The sequence below is a fragment of the Squalius cephalus genome (assembly GCF_949319135.1).
Source record: "Squalius cephalus genome assembly, chromosome: 7".
NCBI classification, from domain to species: Eukaryota; Metazoa; Chordata; class Actinopteri; order Cypriniformes; family Leuciscidae; genus Squalius; species Squalius cephalus.
The window spans coordinates 8,556,868-8,580,381 of NC_137128.1; the positions used below are offsets into that span (position 1 = coordinate 8,556,868).

The following is a 23,514-nucleotide window of genomic DNA, read 5'->3' on the forward strand; positions in this document are numbered from 1 at the left end:
TACATAATAATACAACAATGTTGACCATAGTGCTGCACAAACAGCGTACAAACATTTGACGCTTCTTCTTCTTCTTTCCAGTTTTACGGCGGTTGGCATCCAGCTTTTTGGTGCAACATTTGACGCTGTTGTACACATTGCATTTTGACTTGAATTGACTAGCGAAACGAACGCCATTTGGAATTCCCCCTCTGTGACCCTCAGGAACAAACCATTATTATCGAAAACAGGTGTGACGCCGCTACTCTAGCACCTATATTTTGGTGTTAACCGGGATACCGTGTTTTACATACACACCGTTGGATAATATAAAAGCCTGAATACTTTTTCCAAACGCCTGGATTCGACACAGTCTTGCTAGTTGTTTGTTTTGTGTGCGATGAGCGGATCGACGCCCCCCGTCGGTCACGTGAGCAGTGGATCGCCCCGCTCTCGCAGCTCAGCGCGTTTGCTCGGGTCGGTCAGTGTGTTTGGTTCACCGTAGCGCTGATCTCAACCGACGGTAAACGAACATGTCTGTGGCTTTCGCACAGCACCGGCAGCGCGCCAAGGGCGATATAACGCCTGCCGGGATACAAAAGGTAATTTTCATGTAATCATTAATCAAGCGGAGCGGAGTTGCGCGTGCAGGAACGGTTAGTGGGCTCGGCTAGTTAGCCGTCACATCTCTCCCGCCAACACTCCCACAGCACCGTCAACAAAACATTCAGAGACGCGTTTATCGTCGCATTTTACCGCTCATACGAGTATGACGCAGAGCTGAAAATCTCGGATATTCATATAATATATTAATATCTGCTCAGCTCTGCTGTTTCTTTGTTAGCCGCTAACGTTACGCTGTCGACACTCGGATCATTCACAATAGAGGCTGTTGTGTAACGTTACTAGCATCGCAGAAGACACGTTCTGTCGGGAAAAACTGTGCCGTCGACATATTGTTGCTAATAACGTTACTTTACACCTGATTTGGTTTTTAGTCACATATCGTTTCACGCACGTAACGTTATGCTAATAGCCGAGTTCTCCGTATCGATTACGCACGTCTGATTTGACCTGTCCACCTTTATTCTTCGGCTTTTCGTTATTCATGTCTGATTTGATCAGTGAAACCTTTATTTTGTTGATGTATGTTTTGCGGTTTTATTCAACACGTCTGATTTATCGATATTTGTGCTTCAGTTTATATTAATCGGGTCTGATTTGGTCAGTGAAGATTTGTTATTCGGTTTTCTATTACTCATGTCTGATTTAAGTTGATCTGTTTTCCCTCGAGTATTTTTTTAAAAATTATTTTCATGTTTTATTACATTCGAAATTGGTCTTACATAAAATTTTCACAACAGAACAGCTGTATGATATGTATTTTATATAATAAAGCACACAATTACACAGACAATGTAGCCAGCCAAGCGTTTGCCTCTTGTTTTGGTCTTTCTATGAGCTGCTCTCTCTAAATCAGTGGTTTTCACTGAAGACTCATATACACAGCATTCACACTCTCCATTATTAGAAATATGATGATCTGAATCCGTATGCAATGAATACACATGCATGCATTAACATTTGTTTGCCCTTTTTTTGTCTTTTGATGCAAACGTAATGTCATATTCATTAATTTGAGTCAGTTTTACTCTGAAATGGTGTGTAATTGTAGAGGAAATGATGTTGTGAGCAGCTCTGAAAGCATCGCACACACATCAGGTGTTTTTCCTCCTGTCTCCTGAAGCTGTGTTTAATGTTCGCTCAGTGTAACACCTTGAATTAATGTTGAGGATTATACATGTCGATTTTTTTAGGCAGAAAAACGTGTTTAGGTGTCATCCAGCGGCTCATGTTGCACATCTATTGAGTGATCAATGACTGCTGGATTTGTTGTGCTGGATCCATTGATTTAGTAATAATCAGATGCCATTGCAAATTATTATGTGCAGGGATTTCCCACGTTATAAATGCAGAATTTATTGCACAAATGATTATAAACCATGATCAGTGCGGTGTATCGTGTCGGGCTGTGAAATTGCTTTCGTCCTAATTTCTTAAACTTGTGGAGATAAACACTTCATCTTCTATTTTTGACGGATTATGTGAAAACAGTTATTTTTGCATTTCCAAATGCATGTTAAACACAGAGATTGAATTAGCCTATACTTAATTCAATCACAGTCGATTTGATAAGGTCACGAAGCCATACCGTGCTTCTGATTTTAGTTTGTTCACAGATAGGCCTACTTCGCCAAAGCAATGGCGCACAACGTTTGATAACTTGTTATTATGAAAAATATTTAAAGTCCCCCTGTAGTCAATCATTGTATCCCTTAAAACTCATCTTTGATTACCAAAATGACACATTTAAACGTTTCTCCACACGTTGATCTGATTGGTTACAACAATGTAGTTTGTGACGTCAGAAACACCAGCGATTTCAAAGCGTGTTTTTGAGACTGTCTTTGGTTCACTGCAGTTTTAAGGAGAAAATACTCAGCAATGGTGTCGACTTATGAATTTACACATGGTTTGTCTTAAAGCACATTAATAATACCACACATACACATAAACAACATTAGAAACGTCAGGGGGACTTTAATGAATGGGAAACACTGTATAGAGGACCAGCTAGGGCTGTAGTCAACCAAAGAAATGCTTAGTCGACCAAAGTCATGTCCTGCGAAACGATTAGTCGACAAAAAAAAAAAAAAAGACGCGATGTTTTGACATTTATTAAACATTAATTAAAAAAATGTTTTTATTAAACAATTGTCATAGAGCATTTATAAAACAACAACGAAAAAACATCAATAATACATAAAACTATAATAATAATACAATTCTTTGAAAATTAAGTGATTTTTTTTTACTGCAAAGTGAGGAGCTCTGTCCTAGGTCTATAGTGACAGTCACAATCGCGCACCTGACCACACCACACGCTACAAAAAATATAACTGCTAAAATTGCCAAATAATGCAAACACCTAACAAAAGCTCTCGTTTATACAGCCTGTAACTTATATTCTTCTTTACTTTCAAAGCTATGGGTTAACTTTTGTCCAGCCGATCTAGGCGTTTTAAAACAAACACACAAAAACCCCAAATAGCCTAAAAAACAATCCTAATAATAGGCTGTATAGAAGGAAGGCCTATAGGTTTATTTTCGTTTTGTTTTGTAATAAATAAGAAGCAAATATGGTATAACAGACAATATAATCGGGCGCCCGCGCGGTCACATTGCACGTAAACTGGAGCGCATCTCATCCTAACTTAACGAAACTAAGTGTATGCCTCACACAGACATGAGAAATACATCAAATACACAAAGCTTGAAATGTCTTTAAACGAAATAATTCAAAAAGAAAAAAGAAATAGGCTACTCTCTGATTATGATCCATTATGTGCATTTCTCTCTGTAGGCTCGTTCACTACGGAGATGGCGATCGTCAACTTCATATTTGCAGCCGACACTGTCAGGAAACACTAGTTTATTAATAAAAATCAATGCACTCGTCACCGGATTTATGCACATCTTGCTTGTTGCACGCACACATATTATGTCGAAATAACGAGATATTATGTTGAAATAACATTATTAATAATAGCCTACATCTTTTAAAATATTTGATTGAATGCTGAATGTTGCGTTTGTTCAATTTAATAATAATTTAAACAATTTAATAACTCCGCTTCGCATCGTGACCGCATTACCACCTCGGGTGTGCATTATTTTTCTAATAATTCAACGGCCTGTTGTCAATTATTCCTTACTTGTTCCGTTACCTCCAACCCCCGTTTTAAATCGCCGGATCCACCCTTCCTTTGCGCTCCGGGACCTCCCACTTTACAAATTAAGCACTGGTTCTAACTGAATGAATACAGCAAAACTACCTATATTCCTTACTGAGCGCGAAGCAGCAGTGCAGCCAGCCACAGGTGCGGTTCCCGAGTGTTCTACGTGGTGCGCTAAACTGTGGCGCTGTTACAAAATAGCCTAAATTAAAGCATTTAAAGTTGGGGATAAAACATAGGCTAATTATATTTAGAATACAGTAATATATAACTGCTTATAAAGGAATAAATATCAAGGAGTAAATCAATGAAAATTTCTTTATTGGTGAAAAAAAAAAAAAAAAAAATTATGCAACTGGTCGACCAATGAGAATGTCAGTCGACCAAGACGGCATCGACCGATTAGTCGACTAAACGACTAAAGTTGACAGCCCTAGGACCAGCTAATGTAGAATTCCTTAGTTTTGCTTTTGCTTTTGATGATCTGTTACTCTGATCTGATTTGATCAGCAATTATTAGGCTTTTACTCATTTTAGTTATTTGTCTATCTTTAATAATGTTTAATTAACATTGTGACATTTCAAATGCAGTTACTGGATGAAAACAATCAGCTGATTCAGTGCATCATGGACTTCCAGAGTAAAGGGAAAACAGCTGAATGTTCACAGTAAGTTCTCGTACATCGAAGATTCACATGCACTTTATCTCTTTATATGTATACATTGGAAAAATGTATGTTGATACATGTAAATACATGTATGTTTTATTTTTGTATGAGCCTCGGGTAAGTCTTACACCAGACGCGATGCTACGACGTGATAAAAGGGATCTTTTCCATGTTAATCAGAATTATTTCATCGACATCATTCAAAGTCTGACTGATAATCTCAGGTTCTGATTATGTGCTTTATTTAATGTTGAAAGTGTCTAATATCATTCTGCTTGACCTTTATAGCCATACTGAAAGCGACCTTGCATATTAAAAATGAGTGAAAGGAAACAAGAGCGTTCAAACTGTTAACTAACAAGTTCATTCTGTGACCGAGACTGTTTCAGCCACTTCTGATTGGCTGTGGTTATAGTGACGCACCGATCATGATTTTTCACGGCTGATACCGATTTATTTTTTTACAAGCAAACTGGCCGATCCCGATACCGATTTCTGTTTTTATGATGATGTATGAGTATGATTTGATTTGATGAGTATTTGAAACAAGATGTGTCTTTGGTATTTAACAGGCCAGACTGGCCTTTGGCTATAGGGACGTCCCGCGTGACGTCACACCATCTTGACGGAATAGAAAATGCTAAACCGCCGGTGATAATACAGCTCGTCGCGAAATATTTATCTATTCTTCTATCATGCCCGAGCGATGCTGTGCAGTTGGATGCGATCAGATACGTGATCATACTAAAGCAATATCTTTATACCGTATCCCAAAAGAAACAAAACGGAGAAACAATGTCAGGAAGTTTTTCTACACGTTTAATGCCTGTAAAAATAACTTGTGGTGCTTCATATGGTTCTATGATTCCTAATTTCTTTATCTTCCTCTTGTATATTTCTTTTTGTGATGCTAATAAGTGCGATGACATGACGTGAAGAGTTAGCTGACGGCCGCTGCGCTAATAATAGATAGTGGTCAGTGTTCGTCTGAACCAGTGACCGCGACGCTGAAGTGTGTGAGAACAAATGAATAACGTCAGTGCGAACCACGAACATTTATTTATTTGGATTAAATATTTTAATCATTCTGTGTCATTTTTCAATGTCAATCTTTTCACTATTTACATGTTTATGTCCAAAATGCTATAATATTCAAAGTAGTTGACTGTCGTTCTCCTCTACCCTGTGTACATTATTGATTAAATAGCCTAACATTAGCCTATTTAACATCGTTACAGGCACCTCGTGAGCTTTCATTCATTCAACTATTTTAAAAGACTGGAATAAACACCAGCACACACAAGCAATCTTTTTTATAGTCAATTTAATTAAAAAATGTAAACCCAACAGGTATGAAATGTCAGAAAGAGAAAAAAACTGTTAATGGGAAGACGAGCATAGGACTGCGACAGCTTAGTGGATAAATATATTTAGCCTATTTTTTATTCAGATTGCACAGTTGGAAAGAAAATATATTTATAGGAACATTTCAGCTGGCTCAAGATAATTAATACAGTGACCATTATTCATTATTTTAATCAATTCGCAGCCATAAAACGTGATAATCTGCATTCTCATGTATGGAGGTGCGCTGAACGCTCTAACCGAATTTTTTTTTTATATAGAATTACTATAGAATATCGAATAGGTTGTGCAATAGTATTCCGTCAAAATGGCTGACACGTGGCTAGGGGTCACGTGACTGGGAGATCCCTATTAAAAACAATAACTGTAATCATCTGAAATTAACGGCAGTAACTGCGCTTCATTACATTCAATGTAATTTAAAGTGAAATAAAAATGATCATCCTATACAGAGCTGACGTTTACTTCTAGCTGTTCAAAAGTGCATGCAACTTCTTTACAAAAAGATCATCCAAGGTAACAACAACAACAACATATAGTATTAATAATAGAGGCTCAGATAATAACAGGCTATAATCTGTAATTTTTGTTTGCCTGTTTTTGCATTGTCAGCAGATTTTTGATACTCATCATGTTCTTTCGGGTGATGAACTTTCAAATGTCTGGTCAAGTTTGTTGTGCCGAATGTCTTCGCTGTTGTTCCTTAACTTGTCCTTTGCAATCTTCACGTCCTGCTCACAGATTTCGAAATGCTTCCACGTAAAAGACATGTTCGCGAATGATTCCAATGTAACTGGAAAAATCATCCGAAAGAATACAAAAAACGATCGCACGTTAGAAGCGAAAACCGTCCGGTTCCGATTTATGGCCGGTCAACCGGTGCATCCCTAGTTTTTGATTGCTTGTCGCTGGAATATTATCTCATGGCGTCTGGTTAGGACTCTGTGTTTGGTACAATAGTGTTCAAGTACAAATAATCTAGGATGCTGCATAATTCTTTTCCTGATTCAGTCCGTGATCAAAGTGTTTTTCTCGTTTCTCTTTTGACAGCTACCAACAGATGTTACACAGAAATCTGGTGTATCTGGCCACAATAGCAGACTCTAACCAGAACATGCAGTCTCTGCTTCCCGCGGTGAGTAGTTATTCTCCGTTTCACACACGCTGGCCACAATTATAATTCAATATTATTATATGAAATATCTCTGAAGTATATTACCAATTAATATTTAGATTTTTTAGCACACCAGGGTGACTAGGAACATGGAATTGTCCAGCCATGACTTCTTGTTTTTACAGGAGGAAACTCCCTTACAATTTCCCCTAATCATTCATCACAATGAGTAAAATGACAGAATATAGTTCTGATGCGCAGCAAAAGATTGTTAAGCTTCACAAAAAAGAAAGTAGCTGAAAGAAAATGGCTAAAGCATTGACAATCCACCATCAGGGCAATAATTAAGAAGTTCCAATCAACTAAAGATGTTACGAATATGCCTGGAAGAGGACGTGTGTCTATATTGTATGAATGCACAGGGAAGAGGAGAGTTTGAGTGGCCAAATAATCTTTAAGGATCCCAGATGGAGAATTGCAGAGATTAGTTGGGTTTTGGGGTCAGAAAGCCTAAAAAAAAAAAAATCAAACAACCCCTACATCCCCACATGGGAGGGTTTCAAGAAAACATCCTCCTCTCTCATCCAAAAACAAACTCCAGCATATTCAGCTGTCAGACACGACTGGGACTTAAAAGGGACCGGATTCTATGGTCAGATGGAACTAAAAAAAAGAGCTTTTTGCAGCAAACCCACCTGATGGCATTGGTGCAAGCAGGGATAAAAAGTACCCCATGCCCACGGTTAAATATAGAGCTGGTAAGTCCCTCCCCTTCCGCTAACCCCACTGGACCTCTAGGTTGAAAAATCGTCAATGCAAGTGAATGGGAGAAAATAATTATTTTCTGGTCCCGTTTGAATTTTGCCATGAATGTGAACATATGTTGTCTGTGAATTTTTAATATAATGTTTCGTGTAAAGAATGCTACAATTTAGCTGGTAGAAGTTTGATACGGTTAGACTTTGTGTGAGAGCACTTTGTGGACTACAACTCTTCACTGCTTTCAGACGCGTTTCTGAAGAAAGAACAGCCCATTTGGTTTGAATGGTGACATTTGGGTACAAAACACACAGGCATCTCGATCTGTCTCCATAGATTATCGCAGCATTAGCCCGTGATTTGACAAGTGGAGGGAAAATGTGTTATGGGGTGACGTCACATAGGCGAAATGTAGTCTTTCTCGTTATGTCTTTTCCACAACTGCTAGCCAAAGAATCATACAATATACTGTCAAACTCGTAACATGAAACATTATATAAAAAATTCACATACAACATATGTTCACATTCATGGCACAATTCAAACGGGATCAGAAAATAATTTTTTTCTCGCATTCACTTGCATTGACGATTTTTCAACCTAGAGGTCCACTTGGGGTTTTACGGATGGGCGGGACTTACCAGCTCTATAATGCTGGATCTTATATGTTGTGGGCCTATTTTTATGCTGGAGGTCCTGGACATCTTGTTCAGATACATGGTATCATGGATTCTGGCAAATACCAACAGATAAAAAATCAACATGACGGCCTCTGCTAGAAATCTTATAATGGGCTGTGGTTGGATCTTCCATCAGGATAATGACCAAAACAAACATCAAAGTCAACACAAACATGTGTTCACTGCCCTCGTTTTTTTCAACGCGATAACACATTCTGTGTGAACAGCTGCTTAAGAGCGGTTAATTAGGCGTGCCATCATGTGGTCGAATCATTTTCTTCTCTAAACTGTTATAATTGCCGTATTGTCAACATGTCTAATTGTAATGTTCGCTAACATTTTTATTCAAAACCGTGATTTCTCGATTTAAAAATAAAAAAATCGTGGCAAAACATTAGTTAAATTAATCTGAAAAATCGCCCATCCCCAGCTGCATTAGGGGTATATGTGCTCCAGAGTGGACATCAGTGGTTGAGTAAGTGTCTTTCTGTGTTTCTCTATAGCCGCCCACTCAGAACATGCCCATGAATCAAAGTGGCGCGACTCCTCAGCTCCCCCATGGTCACAGTATGCCCCCCGAGGGGCCGCCCGCCCCACACATGCAGAGCCAGATGAACGGACAGATACCAGGTAAATTCAGACACCAAACCTTTCCAGTGCACTCACTGTCAAACTCCCAGAATGAAGCGTTTAATCAGCCTAAATTCAGAGAAGAACTGTGGCAACTTGTTTGGGAGCATCTTGGGACAAACTACAGTACTGTGAAAAGTTTTAGGCCGTTTGGAAAAATGCTATTTTATGCAAGTTTGTATGTTTTCAAAAGAAATGCCATGAATAGTTTTAGTAATAGTTTCATGAACAGTATCAATTAAATTCTATTATCCAGGCTAAATTTTTGGGATTTCAACATACTGTTTTGGTTTTCTAGCAATTTTAGAGTTCATAATATTAAGGGTGCTCAGATCAAGGTTTTCTGATCCGATCACTAGAAGCAATATTGTCTAATACGATCACTAAACACGGTTCACCGAAATAAATAAGCCATCTATTCTTGACAAAAATGTATTTTAAGCATAAAAAAAGATATGTGAAAGTATCATGAATTGACAAATCAATATATATATATATATATATATATATATATATATATATATATATATATATATATATATAGGCATGCAACATCTTCCATTCCCTCTCTTAGAAGAGATCAGGATAAGCTTAGAGCTTAATAAATATAGCATTGAAATAAATATGAAATAATTAATAAAAATGAAAAAACAACAGTCTATCAGCAAAAAATAATAAAATGTAAAACAACTGCAAAGTCTTCACTTTATAAATTAAATATAGATTAATCCTACTAAATCTATTAAAGAGCAGTGAGTGCTTTTCTCTGTCTTTTGTTATTTGATTAACATTAATGACACAGACAGCAGCAGGAATATTAGACTGCTGTCACTTTAAGACCGAATGCACTAGGGCTGTCATGAGACGCTTATCTCACGAGACGAGATGAGACACGAGATTGGGTTCACGAGAGCAAGATTTTTGCACAATATAAAATCCTCAATGACAAAATTCATGACTGGAAAAATAGTCTGCTGGTGCATTTTGAAATGTTTTAACTAATAATCTTGTAATGAATGTCATTTCAGTTCTACTTTGAGTATGAATTGTCAAATGCATTGAAAACAACAGTATACAAGCACTGTAAAATGTTTTGCCACAAACTCAATTGACTGGCTTTTCTCCTGTATGATTTCACTTGAGTCTCTTCAGACCTTACTGTACATTTACTGTACAAGCTTCCAGAGCTTCTGATTGAGGCTGTGTGTGACTCCATGATTAAACTAATTTCCACAAATTGAACATGGCAATAAAAACAGTGTAAATAACTAAATTAAATGTTTTCTCTTAGTCTTATTAAGTGCAAACAATGAAATCAAATGCAACCATAATCAAAGTTCTATAATCAAATACTATAGCGCGCAGACTCTTTATAATTGTTGTGAAATTGCTGTATTATTTTGCAGTTATAGGGTTAAGGTGGGCTGGTGCGTTTGTGTACAGTTGCTCTTGCATTCTGATTAAAAGTTCAGAAACGGAGCCTCCCTTGTCTGTCGTTCTTCAGACATTACAGTACTCTCTCAATATTCAAAGTGCTAGACGCAGAGCCACAACTACACAGTCCAGAGATAGGTTTGATTTTGGGAGACAGGCTATTGTATGCAGCCTAATTTGCGCGCATCAGGGAGCTTGTGTTTCACTTTTGGATTTGCGATTGAATGTACTCTGTATAAAGGGAGCAGCGGTGCTGAGCGTGCATTTTACAAGATAAGACATTTATCAAACGCTCAGGCTCTGTTGCGCAACGAATCATCCGCCATCGTCGCGCGATCAGTGAACCATGATTCCTGCTTCACTGTGTGTGACACGTGACTGCAACTCGCGCTGGATGAGCAGAGTAGATGTTTACAATAGTTTACAATGGTTTTTATTTTTATAAAAACAGCAAAACTACAGTGAAGGTGGTGCCGCGGTGGGCATCGTAATGTAATATGAATGTAGCGGTAGCATGTTCCATGCTAATTTGACCCTCTCGCTTCATCATGAAGAAATGGTGAGACAGCTTTTCACTCAACGAGAAATCTCGTCACATTTTAGTCTCGCGAGATCTCGTGGGACCCCTAAAATGCACAGATCTAATATTCTGTTACACATACAACTTATTTCCCAACTGTCTTCACTTAAGACATAACCAACAGTGTTTAAGCGAACACTCACTAAGCTGGGCATTTTGACATATTTCTGTGTTTTTAACCATTTAGACGTGAAACCGAAGCTCAAATTTCACTTTGTTTGTACGTGTCCCACTCGGTCTCGGAAAGAAAGCCGCTTGAGGAACAGTATCTCTTTCAGTTTTAATAACTCTTATTATCAAGCTCGTCTGGCAGTTTAGCAACAGTAGACTGTATTTTACGACAATCTGATCTAGCTGATTTGCATATATAGCCGATTTGGATGTTAAGTTTGAGCTTTAAGGGAGTAACGAAAGCGCACCGCTACAAAGACGTTGCAAATCTATTGTCCTTTTCAGACACCGGGTAGAACTGCCAGAACGCTGAATGTAGCGAGGCAATTTTAGCTGCATAATAGTAATCTGATCGGCTCTTCTAATCTGCTGTTATAGAGACCACCGATCAAACTGTATAAATATATTATTAGCCGATAACGATGGCTCCTGATCAATCGAAACACGCTTGCATATTATTTTGTAAAATATATATTTTGGGTGAAAGTTAACAGGTTACATCAATATTTGGTTGTATGACCACCCTTTGGATAGCCTGGAAATCCAGACCCAAATCCGAAAGATTAAGGGTCTGGCATTGAGTAATGAAAATCACCCAACTTGAGGGGCGGCACCAAGCATGCATTTGAAAATCTCACTGCACGCAATTGGATAACACTACGACCAATCAAAACAATACACGGGGTGACGGATCCAGAGCCCCATACGCTTAGCTACCAGCGGAGCTAACTGGTAGATTAGACTCTTGCCGTATCTGGTCGGCAAAACAGCAAAAACGTCCTTCTTGCAAAGGAACGATTCGAGCGGCGTCTTCTGTTCCTGTTTTAGATAAAAAGCCAAGTCTAACTCGTTCATTGTAGCGGCCAAAGCCGTTTCAAACAACTGGTGTTCATCCATAGCCATCTTGCAATGTTTACTAATGACTTCGACGTCACAGCGCTGTCGTCTTCTGTTTAGCTCGCCTCTGGCCCGCCTATATCAGATAAACCGATGTGATTGGTGCAGCTCGGCTACAAGGGCATATTTAATGAGCATCATTACTCGACACCAGAGTAACTCGCTGAGCAAATTCAACTTGTGCTCTCGCAAGAACTCTGGATTACCAGGGTACCCTTTGGACTTGCATTGAAATGCGCATAGTTTGCAGGTAGGTTGTTCCAATCATCTTGGATTTAGGGTGTCTCTGTTCCTTCTGTCTCTTCTAGGGGTGTAACAATACCCTCATGATTCGAAACATATCACGATACTGAACTCGCGATACTATATTATTGCGATACAATGCGCAGGACAATAGAGGCACCAGAGTAAAAATATTCATTATTCTGGAGCTGAAAACACAGAATTATTGTAGACGAATATGCTTGCACTCTGTCACTGACAATATATATTTAAAATGATGTAGGCCACTTGTTACTGGTAACGTAAGACATTTGGCATTATCAGAACCCACAAATATCCCCCCATTACATTATTACACATTATATTCAACATTATAGTAGTTTAATGTGGTACTGACACTAAAACTCTGAAAACTTGAATTTTTTCTCACACAGTCATTTTTATTTTGTGTGAACTATACACAATACATAGTTGCATTTTTGAATTGCGATATATTGTGACACCCCTAGTCTCTTCATATAACCCCAGACTTGGTGATGGTAAGATCAGAATGTTTGAAAATCTAAAATTTAACTGGAACGCTAAAGCAAAAGATATAAATAACCATCTTAAAAACAAGGGTTTTTGTGAAGCATCTAATGTGTATGTATCTTCTTGTTGGTGGCTTTGAGTAATGTTCTTATGATTTTTGGGTTGTGTTTTGGTCGTATTTTCACATTAAATGTTATTAATCTCTGTCTGCTTCTGCAGGTCCGAACCACATGTCCATACAGGGCCCCGGACCCAACCAGACGCCCAGCATACCCAGTGGCACCATGAACATGCCGGCCAGCAGCCATGGCTCCATGGGGGCGTATAACCACGCAGTGCCCTCCTCGCAGGGCTTGCAGTCACAGGGGCAAATGAACATGAGCCAGGGGCAGCCCATGGGTAATTACGGCCCTCGGCCCAACATGAACATGCAGCCCAATCAGGGTACATCTGCTCTCTAGTCTCACTGTCTTATGTCAAAACAAAAATATATATATAGATTTTAAATAATAATGTCAATCCATATCATTAAAAAAACTTTCACTTTTAAGTGTTTCGGCTTATTTTTTGCTCTAGGGCCCATAATGCACCAGCAGGCTCCTTCCCAACAGTACAACATGCCTCCTTCTGGTGGAGGTGGGCAGCATTACCAGGGGCAGCAGAACCCCATGGGCATGATGGGACAAGGCAATCACGTGATGGGGCAGAGGCCCATGCCCCCCTACAGGCCGCCACATCAAGGTATGCTCAGCTTGTTTTGTTTAAGTATCATGAGAAGGAGGTATTACTCATCATCGCCGGTTGTCTTAAAGAGGACCTATTATGCTTTTGTCCATGTTCAACTTTCTTTAGAGTATAATGTTGCTGTTTGAGCATCAAAAAGCTCTGCAAAGTTCCAAAGCACAAAGTCCCTCCAGCGGGAGTTATTCTCTATACCAGTGACACTGTTTCTGAACTCCCTGAAACGCCTTCATCGTAGTCTTGAGTTTTCCTTCGGTAACGAACATGTTACAGTATTCCTCGTTTAAATAATTCATACGCAGAATAAAGGGGCGGGGCCTGGTTGAGTGAGTTAGTAGTGTGTTGAAACTGGCGGTTATGGTAAGGGGCGGGACATTTCGCAAACGCTCGAAGTGCTTGGCCAATCACAACACACTGATCCAGCCGACCAATCAGAGCACATTGTGCTTTTCAGAAGGAGGGGCTTCATAGAGACAGGAACTAAACAGAGCGTTACTGACAGACTGGGAAGAGAGGAGCTGCAACAATGGGGAAAATAAGGTGTTTTTTGAACATTCAAGCACGAACATCTGGACTTTGTTTTTGGGCTCTACTAGAACAGACTTCAAAAGAAGGGCACAATAGGTCCTCTTTAATGGTGTCTGTGTGTGTATTTTTAGGACCTCCTCAGCAATATGCTGGTCAAGAGGAATACTACACGGAGCAATACAGTCATGGAGGACAGGGAGCACCAGAGGGTAGGATGCATTGACTTGCAACCTGCTATTTTTTGTCCGTTTTAATGTTTGTCCTGATTTAGATCTGTAGTTAGTGCAGTAAATGTTTGTTTACTCAAAGGCGAAACTTGAAGTAGGGGTTGAACGACTTTTATGAACGACTTTGAACGATTTTGTAAGTCGACATTTATGTGATGAAAGTCGACTAGTCGCTGATGACGTCATTAATGAACAGATAAGCCTGAACCTCGAGCTGAGACTGAACGCGGGTTGTCTTGTGCACAGCTATTGCATATTGAAACAGCGCTGCCTATAAGGTTATTGCTCCTACATAACTTATAGCTCCTACACTATTATTTTGTCTATGGGTCGTTATATTTCTCACAGATTTCTGCTCGTTCTAAATCAGTTACAAAGTTGCACAGTAAAGATTTCATTTATATGATTGCATTAGTGAGAGTGATTGCGTGTGAATTAATTCTTCCTGGCAGCGTCTCTCTACTAATAGTGCAGCTGTGGGTTTTAGTTACTAAGAAATATATGCTGGAACTTTTCTGTTTCTAAGCTATTTCACTGATAAATCACAGAACATCATTGACAGTAAGTTTCTGCGCTACTGAATATATCTGTGCACGTGGTGTGTGAGCTACTGTCTGTATGTGTGTGCGTTCCAATGCAGCAGCGCATTAGTTTAGAACGGTGATTAACAATTAGCTGTTTAAAACGTGCATTCACCCGATCAGTTTTGAGCATCCAGGCGGTTATCAAACATATCTTGTGGAGCGCTTGGAGTATCCATTTATTTGTAATTTTAACTGTTGGAAATGGAGTGTAAAAGTGGGTGTAAAAGATTTCTTATCCTGCTGCGCCCTCTATAGGCCATGATCAGCGACTAGTTGACGTCAAGCTTAAAGCGTCATGGCAGAGCATTAAAGTCGACAAGTCTATGCAACCCCAACCTTGAAAGCCCATCATCCTTGCTATTATAAAACCCGAGTTTTTCCACTCCAAAATCAAACCAAAGAAATAACAAATATATTTTGCTCAAAAGAAAGTTGAAATGTGCTTAAATATCATGAAAATCTATTGTGTATACTAGGGCTGGGTTGACAAGATTGATGAATCGATTTCAATCTTTTGATGATCTGATATCGATTCTTACATCCCAAGATCAATCTTTGATCTTCAGTTAAGATTAATGTGTCTGCCATCCAATAATTACAGTAAGCTTTGTGCTTTGTTGCTTTTGATTTTAAAAAAAAAAAACTCTTAGCTTTTTGTGCACTTCCCTCCCCCCTCCCCCTCCCCCCTCCCAGTCTGAATGTAGTGATGTGCAGGATGGTGAACAGTTGTGCGTGATGTGCTGGAGTTCCTGCAAACACGGTTCATATTACTTGGCGGATAGCCTTGATAAAGTCTTTGTTAATTGCCTGGTCTTTTTTTTTTCTGTAGGAAATGCACAGTATGGTCAGCAGCAAGAGGCGTATCAGCAGGGTCCACCGCAGCAGCAGGGTTACCCACCGCAGCAGCAGTACACCGGACAGCAGGGATACCCCGGACAACAGCAGGCCTACGGTAGGAATGATATCATCACATTGACATTAAGTCTGGGGTAGGGTCTTCTTGCTGGGTCTTAAACAAATGTCATGCTTTTTTTCATTCACACAATAACATCCCTGAATGAACAAATCAAACAAAAGTAATTGAAATAGCTTAACACAAAAAAAATGTCAAGTTGCTTCCCGAAAACCAACTGAAAATGCAACTTGTAATGACTTCTACAGTCTCAAAATAAATAGAAATGTCCAAAAAGTTAAGAGAAGATCTTATTGCCCCATACAAACAAACAAGGAACCGGAGACAAAAAGATGGCGGAGGAACTAAATCTCCCTAGAGAAACCGTTGGAAGCATAGTACGCATGTTCAAAGTTAAAGGAACAGTGGTTACACTACCTGGACGAGGCAGAAAAAGGCAAGTTTGGAAAATCCCTCGAGTGACTGCCAAAGACCTGCAGCAAGACTTGGTGGCAACAACAGGCACTGAGGTTTCAGGTGCACAGTAAAGCTCGTACTAAACGCATGCCAAAACTCTTAAGATGTACACCACTACTGACCCAAAAGCACAAGAAAAGTCGGCTCCAATATGCTTATTCATATAAATAAGCCAAAAAAGTTCTGGGATTCTGTTCTGTGGAGCGATGAAACAAAACTGGAACTTTTTGGCCCTATGGATCAGCGGTATGTCTGGAGGAAGAAGAATGAAGCATTTGCTGAAAAGAACACTGTCTACAGTTAAGCATGGTGGTGCTCGTGATGCTCTGGGGCTGCTTTATATCATCTGGCTCTGGAAACCTGCAGCGTGTGGAAGGCAAGATGAAAAGAAAACGTCATGCCGTCAGTGAGGAAGCTGAAGCTTTGGGCGTCATTGGACCTTCCAACAGGACAATGATCCCAAGCATAACTCAAATTCCACCAAGTCAAGTCAAAATTTATTTCTATAGCACATTTAAAAGCAACAGAGTTGCACCAAGGTGCTGTACAATAAAACATTGAGTATATAAAGAAGAAAGCATAAAAAGAAACCATGCAGCATACAAAATATTAACACATTAAACAAAATACAAAACCTTTATCTAATCAAAAGACAGAGAGAACAAATAAGATTTAAGAGCTGATTTAAAACTGGCTAATGAAGGAGCAGACCTCACATTTAAAGGGTTAATTCGCCCAAAAATGAAAATTAGCCCATGATTTACTCACCCTCAAGCCATCCTAGGTGTATATGACGTTCTTCTTTCAGACAAATACAATTGGAGTTATATTAAAAAATGTCCTGGCTCATCCAAGCTTTATCATGGAAGTGAATGGTTGTTTCTGTTTTAAAGTGCATCCATCCATGTTAAAAGTGCTCCACGCGGCTCTGCGGGGGTTAACAAAGGTCTTCTGAAGCGAAGCGACGCATTCGTGTTAGAAAAATATCCATATTTAAAACTTTATCGACTAAAATAACTAGCTTCCGGCAGACAGCCGTACGCATCGATTTATGGCGAAACAGTAACCCTTGACCCGACGCATGACGTAATGACGAACGCGGAAGCGCAGAGGATAGAGCAAAACAAAACACCAGTCACAAATTAGAAGTCTAAAACGAGAATTTTTAAAGAGAAATGTTTGAGGAGCTTGAGTTTGTTGCCCAGTCCTGTCTGTTTGAACCGTGAGAGGCGTCTAAACTTACGCTACTCCTACATGCCTCACGAATTACTCTTGTGGCGCAAGTCGACTTGCGTAGTATGCCGTAAAACTGGTAGATTAAAAACTGTCAGTTTTAGTTGGTAGATAACAACATGCTACCAAGTTTCTTCTGCACCAAGTCCTGGAAGATACAGTGGCGTCACCGTCACCTGGCTTGAACCCCATATATAATCTCTGGTGGGGTTTAAAGAAGGCGGTTGCAGCAGCAAACCCAAGTATATTACTGAACTGGAGGCCATTGCTCATGAGGAACGGGCTAAGATTCCTCAGAAAGGCTGCCAGAAGCTGGTGTCTGGCTCTACATCTCGTTTGCAGCAGGTCATAACAGCAAAAGGCGTTCTAAGTACTGAAGATGCTTTCCATGAATGGGTTGAATAATTTTGAGACTGCAGAAGTCATTAAGTTGCATTTTCAGTTCAATTTGGGGAAACCACTTGAAACATTTGTTGCTGAGCTATTTCAATAACTTTTGTTTGATTTGTTCATTGCAAACAGCTGAAAGTCTGTAAATGTTGCCAATAAACCTGATTTGCAATTGGGGGTTGAATAATTTAGATTATAACTGTATAGTTAGTAGAATGTCAAAAGTAGACCATTAAAATAAAGCATTACCAATAACTGGTAAATTGAACAAATCGTGAAGGTCAGCAATATGCTTAATCTACATTTAGTCTACATTCCTGGTAAGAATGCGGAGTATAAACTTCAACATTCATTTATTCCCATCAACAAATACACTTCCTTTTATACCAACAGGTCCGACTCAGGGCGCTCCAAGTCAGTACCCAAACTACCCCCAGAGCCAAGGGCAGCAGTATTCAGCCTACAGACCACCACAGCCTGGACCACCACAGGGACAGCCGCAGCGCCCCTATGCGTTTGACCAGGTGAGAAACCTCTCACAACGCTCATGTAGTCAGAGCATTTTTCCTAAAAATATCCTACCGCTAAGTTCTACAGATGGTGGTGCCAGCACCTGATTTTCTAGCACCGAAAAATGTATCATAAAGTTGATTTAATCATACAATTACTATTGTTTTGCATTAAAAAGTACAATTACTAACAATATTACATGTTTTTTTGTTGTTGTTGTTGTTTTTTGTTGTTGAAAATGTAAGGGTAAACCAGTGAGCTTGAATTGATATGCAGATAGAATTAACTTTTATTAACAATACAGGGTTTCCGCGGGGTTGTAAAAGGTAGTAAAAGGTAGTAAATTAAATTATGGCAAATTAAGGCCAGTAAAAAGTAGTAAAAAGTAGTAAACGTCATCTGACGAGGTAGTAAATTTTCGTTAGTGCGTTAGATTTTACGTTTGGCGAGTAAATCTCAAAAGGCTATCCGCCACACTGGCGAGTGAATGTTCATCATACCAAAATAGTAATAAAAAAATATTACAATTGCCTTTTGTAATGTTATGATGCCTGGAAATTAGTTCAAATCTCCTGCGAATCTAGAGCGAGCGAGCGAGCGAGCAAAAGCGCGCATGCAAACCGTGTAGCGAGCGCACGGCAGAGAGGGAGAGACCTTGCGTGTGTGTGTGTGTGTCTCTCTCTCTCTCTCTCTCTCTCTCTCTCTCATGCAGTGGTGACGCGTTCATATAAACGGCACCTAAACGCTGTAAAAATATATTATGACATTTGAATTGTTTATTAATAATCAAGTGTTTCTGTGTCAGCTGCAAAGATGAAGTTGACACTGACTCGCGATCTTCGCAGTAGTGAACGCGCCAGAGAAAAATGCATTTCTTACGGATTAGCCTATAGCCTACTTTTATTTAGTTTTGAATGGTTCTGGTTAAAAGTAGAAATTTCAAGCTTTCTATAGATAATAGATATAGGATATTTCTAATTTGTTTAGGTCTGTGAGGTGAGTAGCCTAGTCTATATACGCTGAGTTTCGGTTCATGTCTGAACGTGTCGTGATTATACAAAATAATGAAACATGGATTAAAATTAAGATAAAATTAATACAAAACGAAATTCGTTTCAAAGAGAGGCTTTGTGTTTTCTGTTTTATGTCTCTGTGAAAGTTTTAAAAGCATCCTTAATGGAGAACGAACGGTTAGGCTACAGGTTTTTTTCCTCAAATGCAAACACAAAATAAGACAAAATACTTTTTAAAAAGACAAACCATCAATTTTTTGGGAAAAAATATGGATTTATAGCTTTTGAAAAAAAAAAATGGATGGATTAATAGCGTTTTGGAAAAAAATGTGGATGGATTTATAGCGTTTTGGAAAAAAATCTGGATGGATTTATAGCGTTTTGAAAAAGAAATCTGGATGGAAAGATATTTCATGTCTTTACTTGTCACTTTACTTAACACTTAACACTGCTACAGTTGAAGTTTGAAGCCTGTTGGTAGTAAAAATATTGTGATGGTAGTAAAATAGGTGGTAAAAAGGTAGTAAATTCAATTCAAGAATCTCTGTATAAACCCTGCAATAGTAATGTGTGAAAAACTTATTTTTATTGGGGAAAAGTTAAATATTCAGCTTTTATGTACCATTAGCTGCTTTCCGACCAAGTAGTTACAGGAACTTAGTGAACTCTGGGTTCCGACATCCGGGTACTTTAGCCAATAGTTCTAGTAACTGTGAAAAGGTTCCTCCGGTCGGGAAGCGGCTATTGTTGTGCTATAGTATCATAATGAAGTGACTGACAGCTTCAGTGATTATAAAATGAGTGCTCTTTAATAGTTTCCTGTGAAGTTTTAGTTTTTTATGAGATTTTGTGACCCTACTTTTTATAAATATTAAGGATTGGAAATGGCTAATAAGTGCTCAGTCTGCTTCCATCTACTGGTTAGAGTGGGCATTTCATTTTTCATTTTTTTTTTTGTCTGATTGCCACAAAGTGTTAGTTTTCCTACATCTTTAAACTTTTTGTTTTAATATCACATGGGTATTTAGAGCTTTGAAGTGCTGGAAAAAGTGTGAAGCACTTGAAAATCCTTAAAGTGCTTGAATTTTACTCTCAAATGGTTGTACTGAGATGAATAATGTAAAAAAACAAACTTTCGACTATTTCTGCCACAATACCACGGTTACAGTTAGGGTTGCTACATTAAATCCAAGGTGAATGTGATTTGTGGATTGAAAAGTCTTTAACTTGTTTGTTCATGGTACAATGGTTCTCCTGGTTTCCACGTCAGCTCTGTTTGATCTGATATCTGTGGCTTATAACAGAATTCTGCACTGAATTTAATGCTTCTCACTAGATCTCGCTGTGATGTTATTCATTTTGCGACAAATCCAAACACTTTCTCACTGGATCTCCCAGCGCTGTGTAGTAACAGTGTCGTGTGATCAAGATCAGCCCGCGAGTAAACCTGTTCTTAGCTCAAACGAGTAGCGTGATTTTCGTTCTGCTTTCGTTTCATTTGCCATTTTATGTTTCTCATATGCAACCCGAAATGGCAGCTCTCATCAGTTGGTCAACGTGGCGTCTGGAGCCCTGACTTGAGATATTTGTTTATAAATACCCTGTTTAAATGAGAATTTGAGGTGTTCACAGTGTGACTGTAATCTGCTGGTGGCATCATGTTCACTAATTTAGTCATTATTTTTTCTTGTTCTCTTTTGAATCATTTTTGTACTCATCTGTAGTGTTGTCAAAAATATTGATATTTCGATAAATATCGATACTGAAATATCTGAACGGTACCAATACTAATTTCCCGAAGTATCGATACACCGATACTAGCCGAGCTGTCACTTTCACTTCTCTCCAAAGGCGCGTTGACAAACACCACACACGCACTCGTCTCATTCGCTCTGGTTATATAGCAAAAGTGAAGTGAATGGGGCCGATCACACCCGACACGTTTTTTGCAGTGAGAGGCGCCTATTTTCAATTGGTTTCCTATGGCAGCGAGCGTTCTGCGCGCTGGTTATGCACCTACTGCGCCTCGCGTTTTTGAAGTTGAAAAAAAAAGCAACTCCGAGCGGAAAAAGCACCCGACGTCATCTCGTTTTTTTCCACTGTCCAATCAATTGAATGGAGAGGCGGGCCTTCCGTTTTAGTGACGAAACTACAGTTGCTTGAACGCCCGGAGAGTGCGATGATGGAGGATAAACTCGCGGTGCTCTCGCGGGTTACCAGGAGCTTAATGACTTCACGAGCCGTAACTACCACAATGTTAACAGAAAGTAAATAAAGTTAATACAAGGCTGATTTGACGTTTACTTGACTGACAGGTCAGCTGTTTCAGTGGTTGCCTAGCAACATAAAAAACGCAGCGCACTGCTCGTGCTCTGTGATGGTAAAATTAACTTGTGCTTATTTAACTTCATTCAAAAAATTATTTAATTCTGCAATTTGCCTTCATTAGCGATTATCATCAATTTGATTACACAGATACTAATTAAACTAAACTGAGCTAGACAATGACATCTCTGAATTCAATAATGAAATGCCTTTAACTGAAAATTGAATGTTTAATCTTATTATTATACATTACTGACACTCTATCCTCCAATTTGATACTGTTAAGTGCTTTGACACAATCCGTATTGTTAAAAGCACTATATAAATAAAGGTGAATTGACTTCATGTCGATCCAGTGAGCATTGTTTTCTTTTGCGTTTAAATCTGTTCATCAAATAACGTTCAAGTATTAACCAGCATTTATGCTTTTGAACAAGTGCACTACCTCAGGACATTTTTGTTCATGTAAAATATACCTCATTGTCATGTTCTAGACTTGTTATATTTAGCTTTAAAAAAAAAAAACCCTCTTAATATTGTGGCTGTTTTTTTCTCCGTGGTATCGAATATCGATATTTTTCAAGGTATCGTATCGAAGTTAGAAATTCTAGTATCGTGACAACACTACTCATCTGTGATGACAACAACTCCTTTTCAAACATTTGTTTCTCACCGTCTTGGAATCCTTAAATATTTTGGATTAATTGAATCATCTCATTTATGTCTTCAAAAGAAAAAGAAATAGAAACTAATGTTTTCAAGTGTAACACATGACTCTTTTCAGTAAAACAATGTCAATTGTCTTGCTAGCTGTGTTGCTTCACCTTGTGCCTTTCCTTACAGGGGCAGTATGGCAACTACCAGCAGTAGATGATGAGGATTTGACTTCCTGCCCTTGCGTCTCCCATTTGGAGCTGTGTGTGATCCGGTGAAGGGCTACTGCGCTCTCAAGATCTCTATACATCACCTATGAAGAGATGAATCTTCCCCGCTAATGTAGACTGAACTCTTCATTCGGCCACAAGCATTTGAACAAACTGAACAGTGATTTGCTCGATATCAGCACAGGTGATCTAATTGTGAAACGCCACAAAACTCAATTGACAAAAAAAGAGAAAACGTTCATATTTTCAGAATTTCCTGTCAACTCTTATGTGCTTTTTAAGGTTTAACAGAGAAGCAATTTCATAGCAGCAATGCCTTATATGTGAAACAGCTGCCTTATTTACAGCAACTTACAAAATCAGTGAAAATACATAAACATACACACACAGCAATGTTCATAAGCTATGGAACGTGTTTTGTTTTTATAATGAAATTCATTGTGTGTTGTTGTTGTTTTCTTCTCCTCTCCCGCAAATGTCAGAGAAGCAATAATGCTGAGGTGCGAATGAAGGCTAGCGGAGAGGTGAAAATGGTTTTATATTTCAGGTTCAAAACTATGCTATGATGTATAAATGTATTTTATGCTTTATCAAATAGAGCTCAGATTGAGTCCAGGTGTTGAACAGTAGCTCAAAGTGTTGTCCCGTGTGCTTATTGACTGTATTGAATTTTTTTTTCTTGTTGTTTTGTTTTTGGAGGTGGGACGTTCCATTTAAAATATGTATGTCTTGCTGAAATTTGATTAAAACGATCTGGTACTGTAGTGCTTTGTATTTAAGTCATGTTTGCATTATGGTGCAGTTTTTTTTTCTTTTTTTTATTGAGTGAACCTAAGAGTCTCAATGAAATTGTCAAACTTGCTATCAAAGCAGCAATTTGTCT

At 38.8% G+C, this 23,514-nt stretch overlaps 1 protein-coding gene across 4 annotated transcripts; it reads left to right on the forward strand.

The window, feature by feature from the left end:
• The first annotated feature begins 274 nt into the window (after positions 1 to 274).
• On the forward strand, positions 275 to 23,395 carry ss18 (SS18 subunit of BAF chromatin remodeling complex). Of its 4 annotated transcripts, none has more exons than XM_079876069.1 (10): positions 275 to 581; positions 4,368 to 4,444; positions 6,860 to 6,944; positions 8,866 to 8,992; positions 13,047 to 13,226; positions 13,404 to 13,568; positions 14,228 to 14,305; positions 15,737 to 15,859; positions 18,293 to 18,423; positions 22,591 to 23,395. In XM_079876069.1, the coding sequence occupies exons 1-10, from the start codon at positions 513 to 515 to the stop codon at positions 22,615 to 22,617; spliced, it is 1,062 nt and encodes a 353-aa protein (XP_079732195.1). In that variant the 5' UTR covers positions 275 to 512; the 3' UTR covers positions 22,618 to 23,395. The 4 variants fall into 4 exon arrangements, with proteins under 4 accessions (XP_079732195.1, XP_079732197.1, XP_079732194.1 ...); XM_079876068.1 differs by having other exon boundaries at positions 413 to 581; positions 13,047 to 13,271; XM_079876071.1 differs by lacking the exon at positions 14,228 to 14,305 and having other exon boundaries at positions 412 to 581.
• Positions 23,396 to 23,514: the final 119 nt, after the last annotated feature.

Bases quoted from the DNA above. Each gene is read 5' to 3' on its own strand.
- ss18 (XM_079876068.1), top strand. From the start codon at position 513: ATGTCTGTGGCTTTCGCACAGCACCGGCAGCGCGCCAAGGGCGATATA. The intron at 582-4,367 runs GTAATTTTCATG...TTTCAAATGCAG, and splicing joins CGCCTGCCGGGATACAAAAG to TTACTGGATGAAAACAATCA. The intron at 13,272-13,403 runs GTACATCTGCTC...TTTTTGCTCTAG, and splicing joins GAACATGCAGCCCAATCAGG to GGCCCATAATGCACCAGCAG.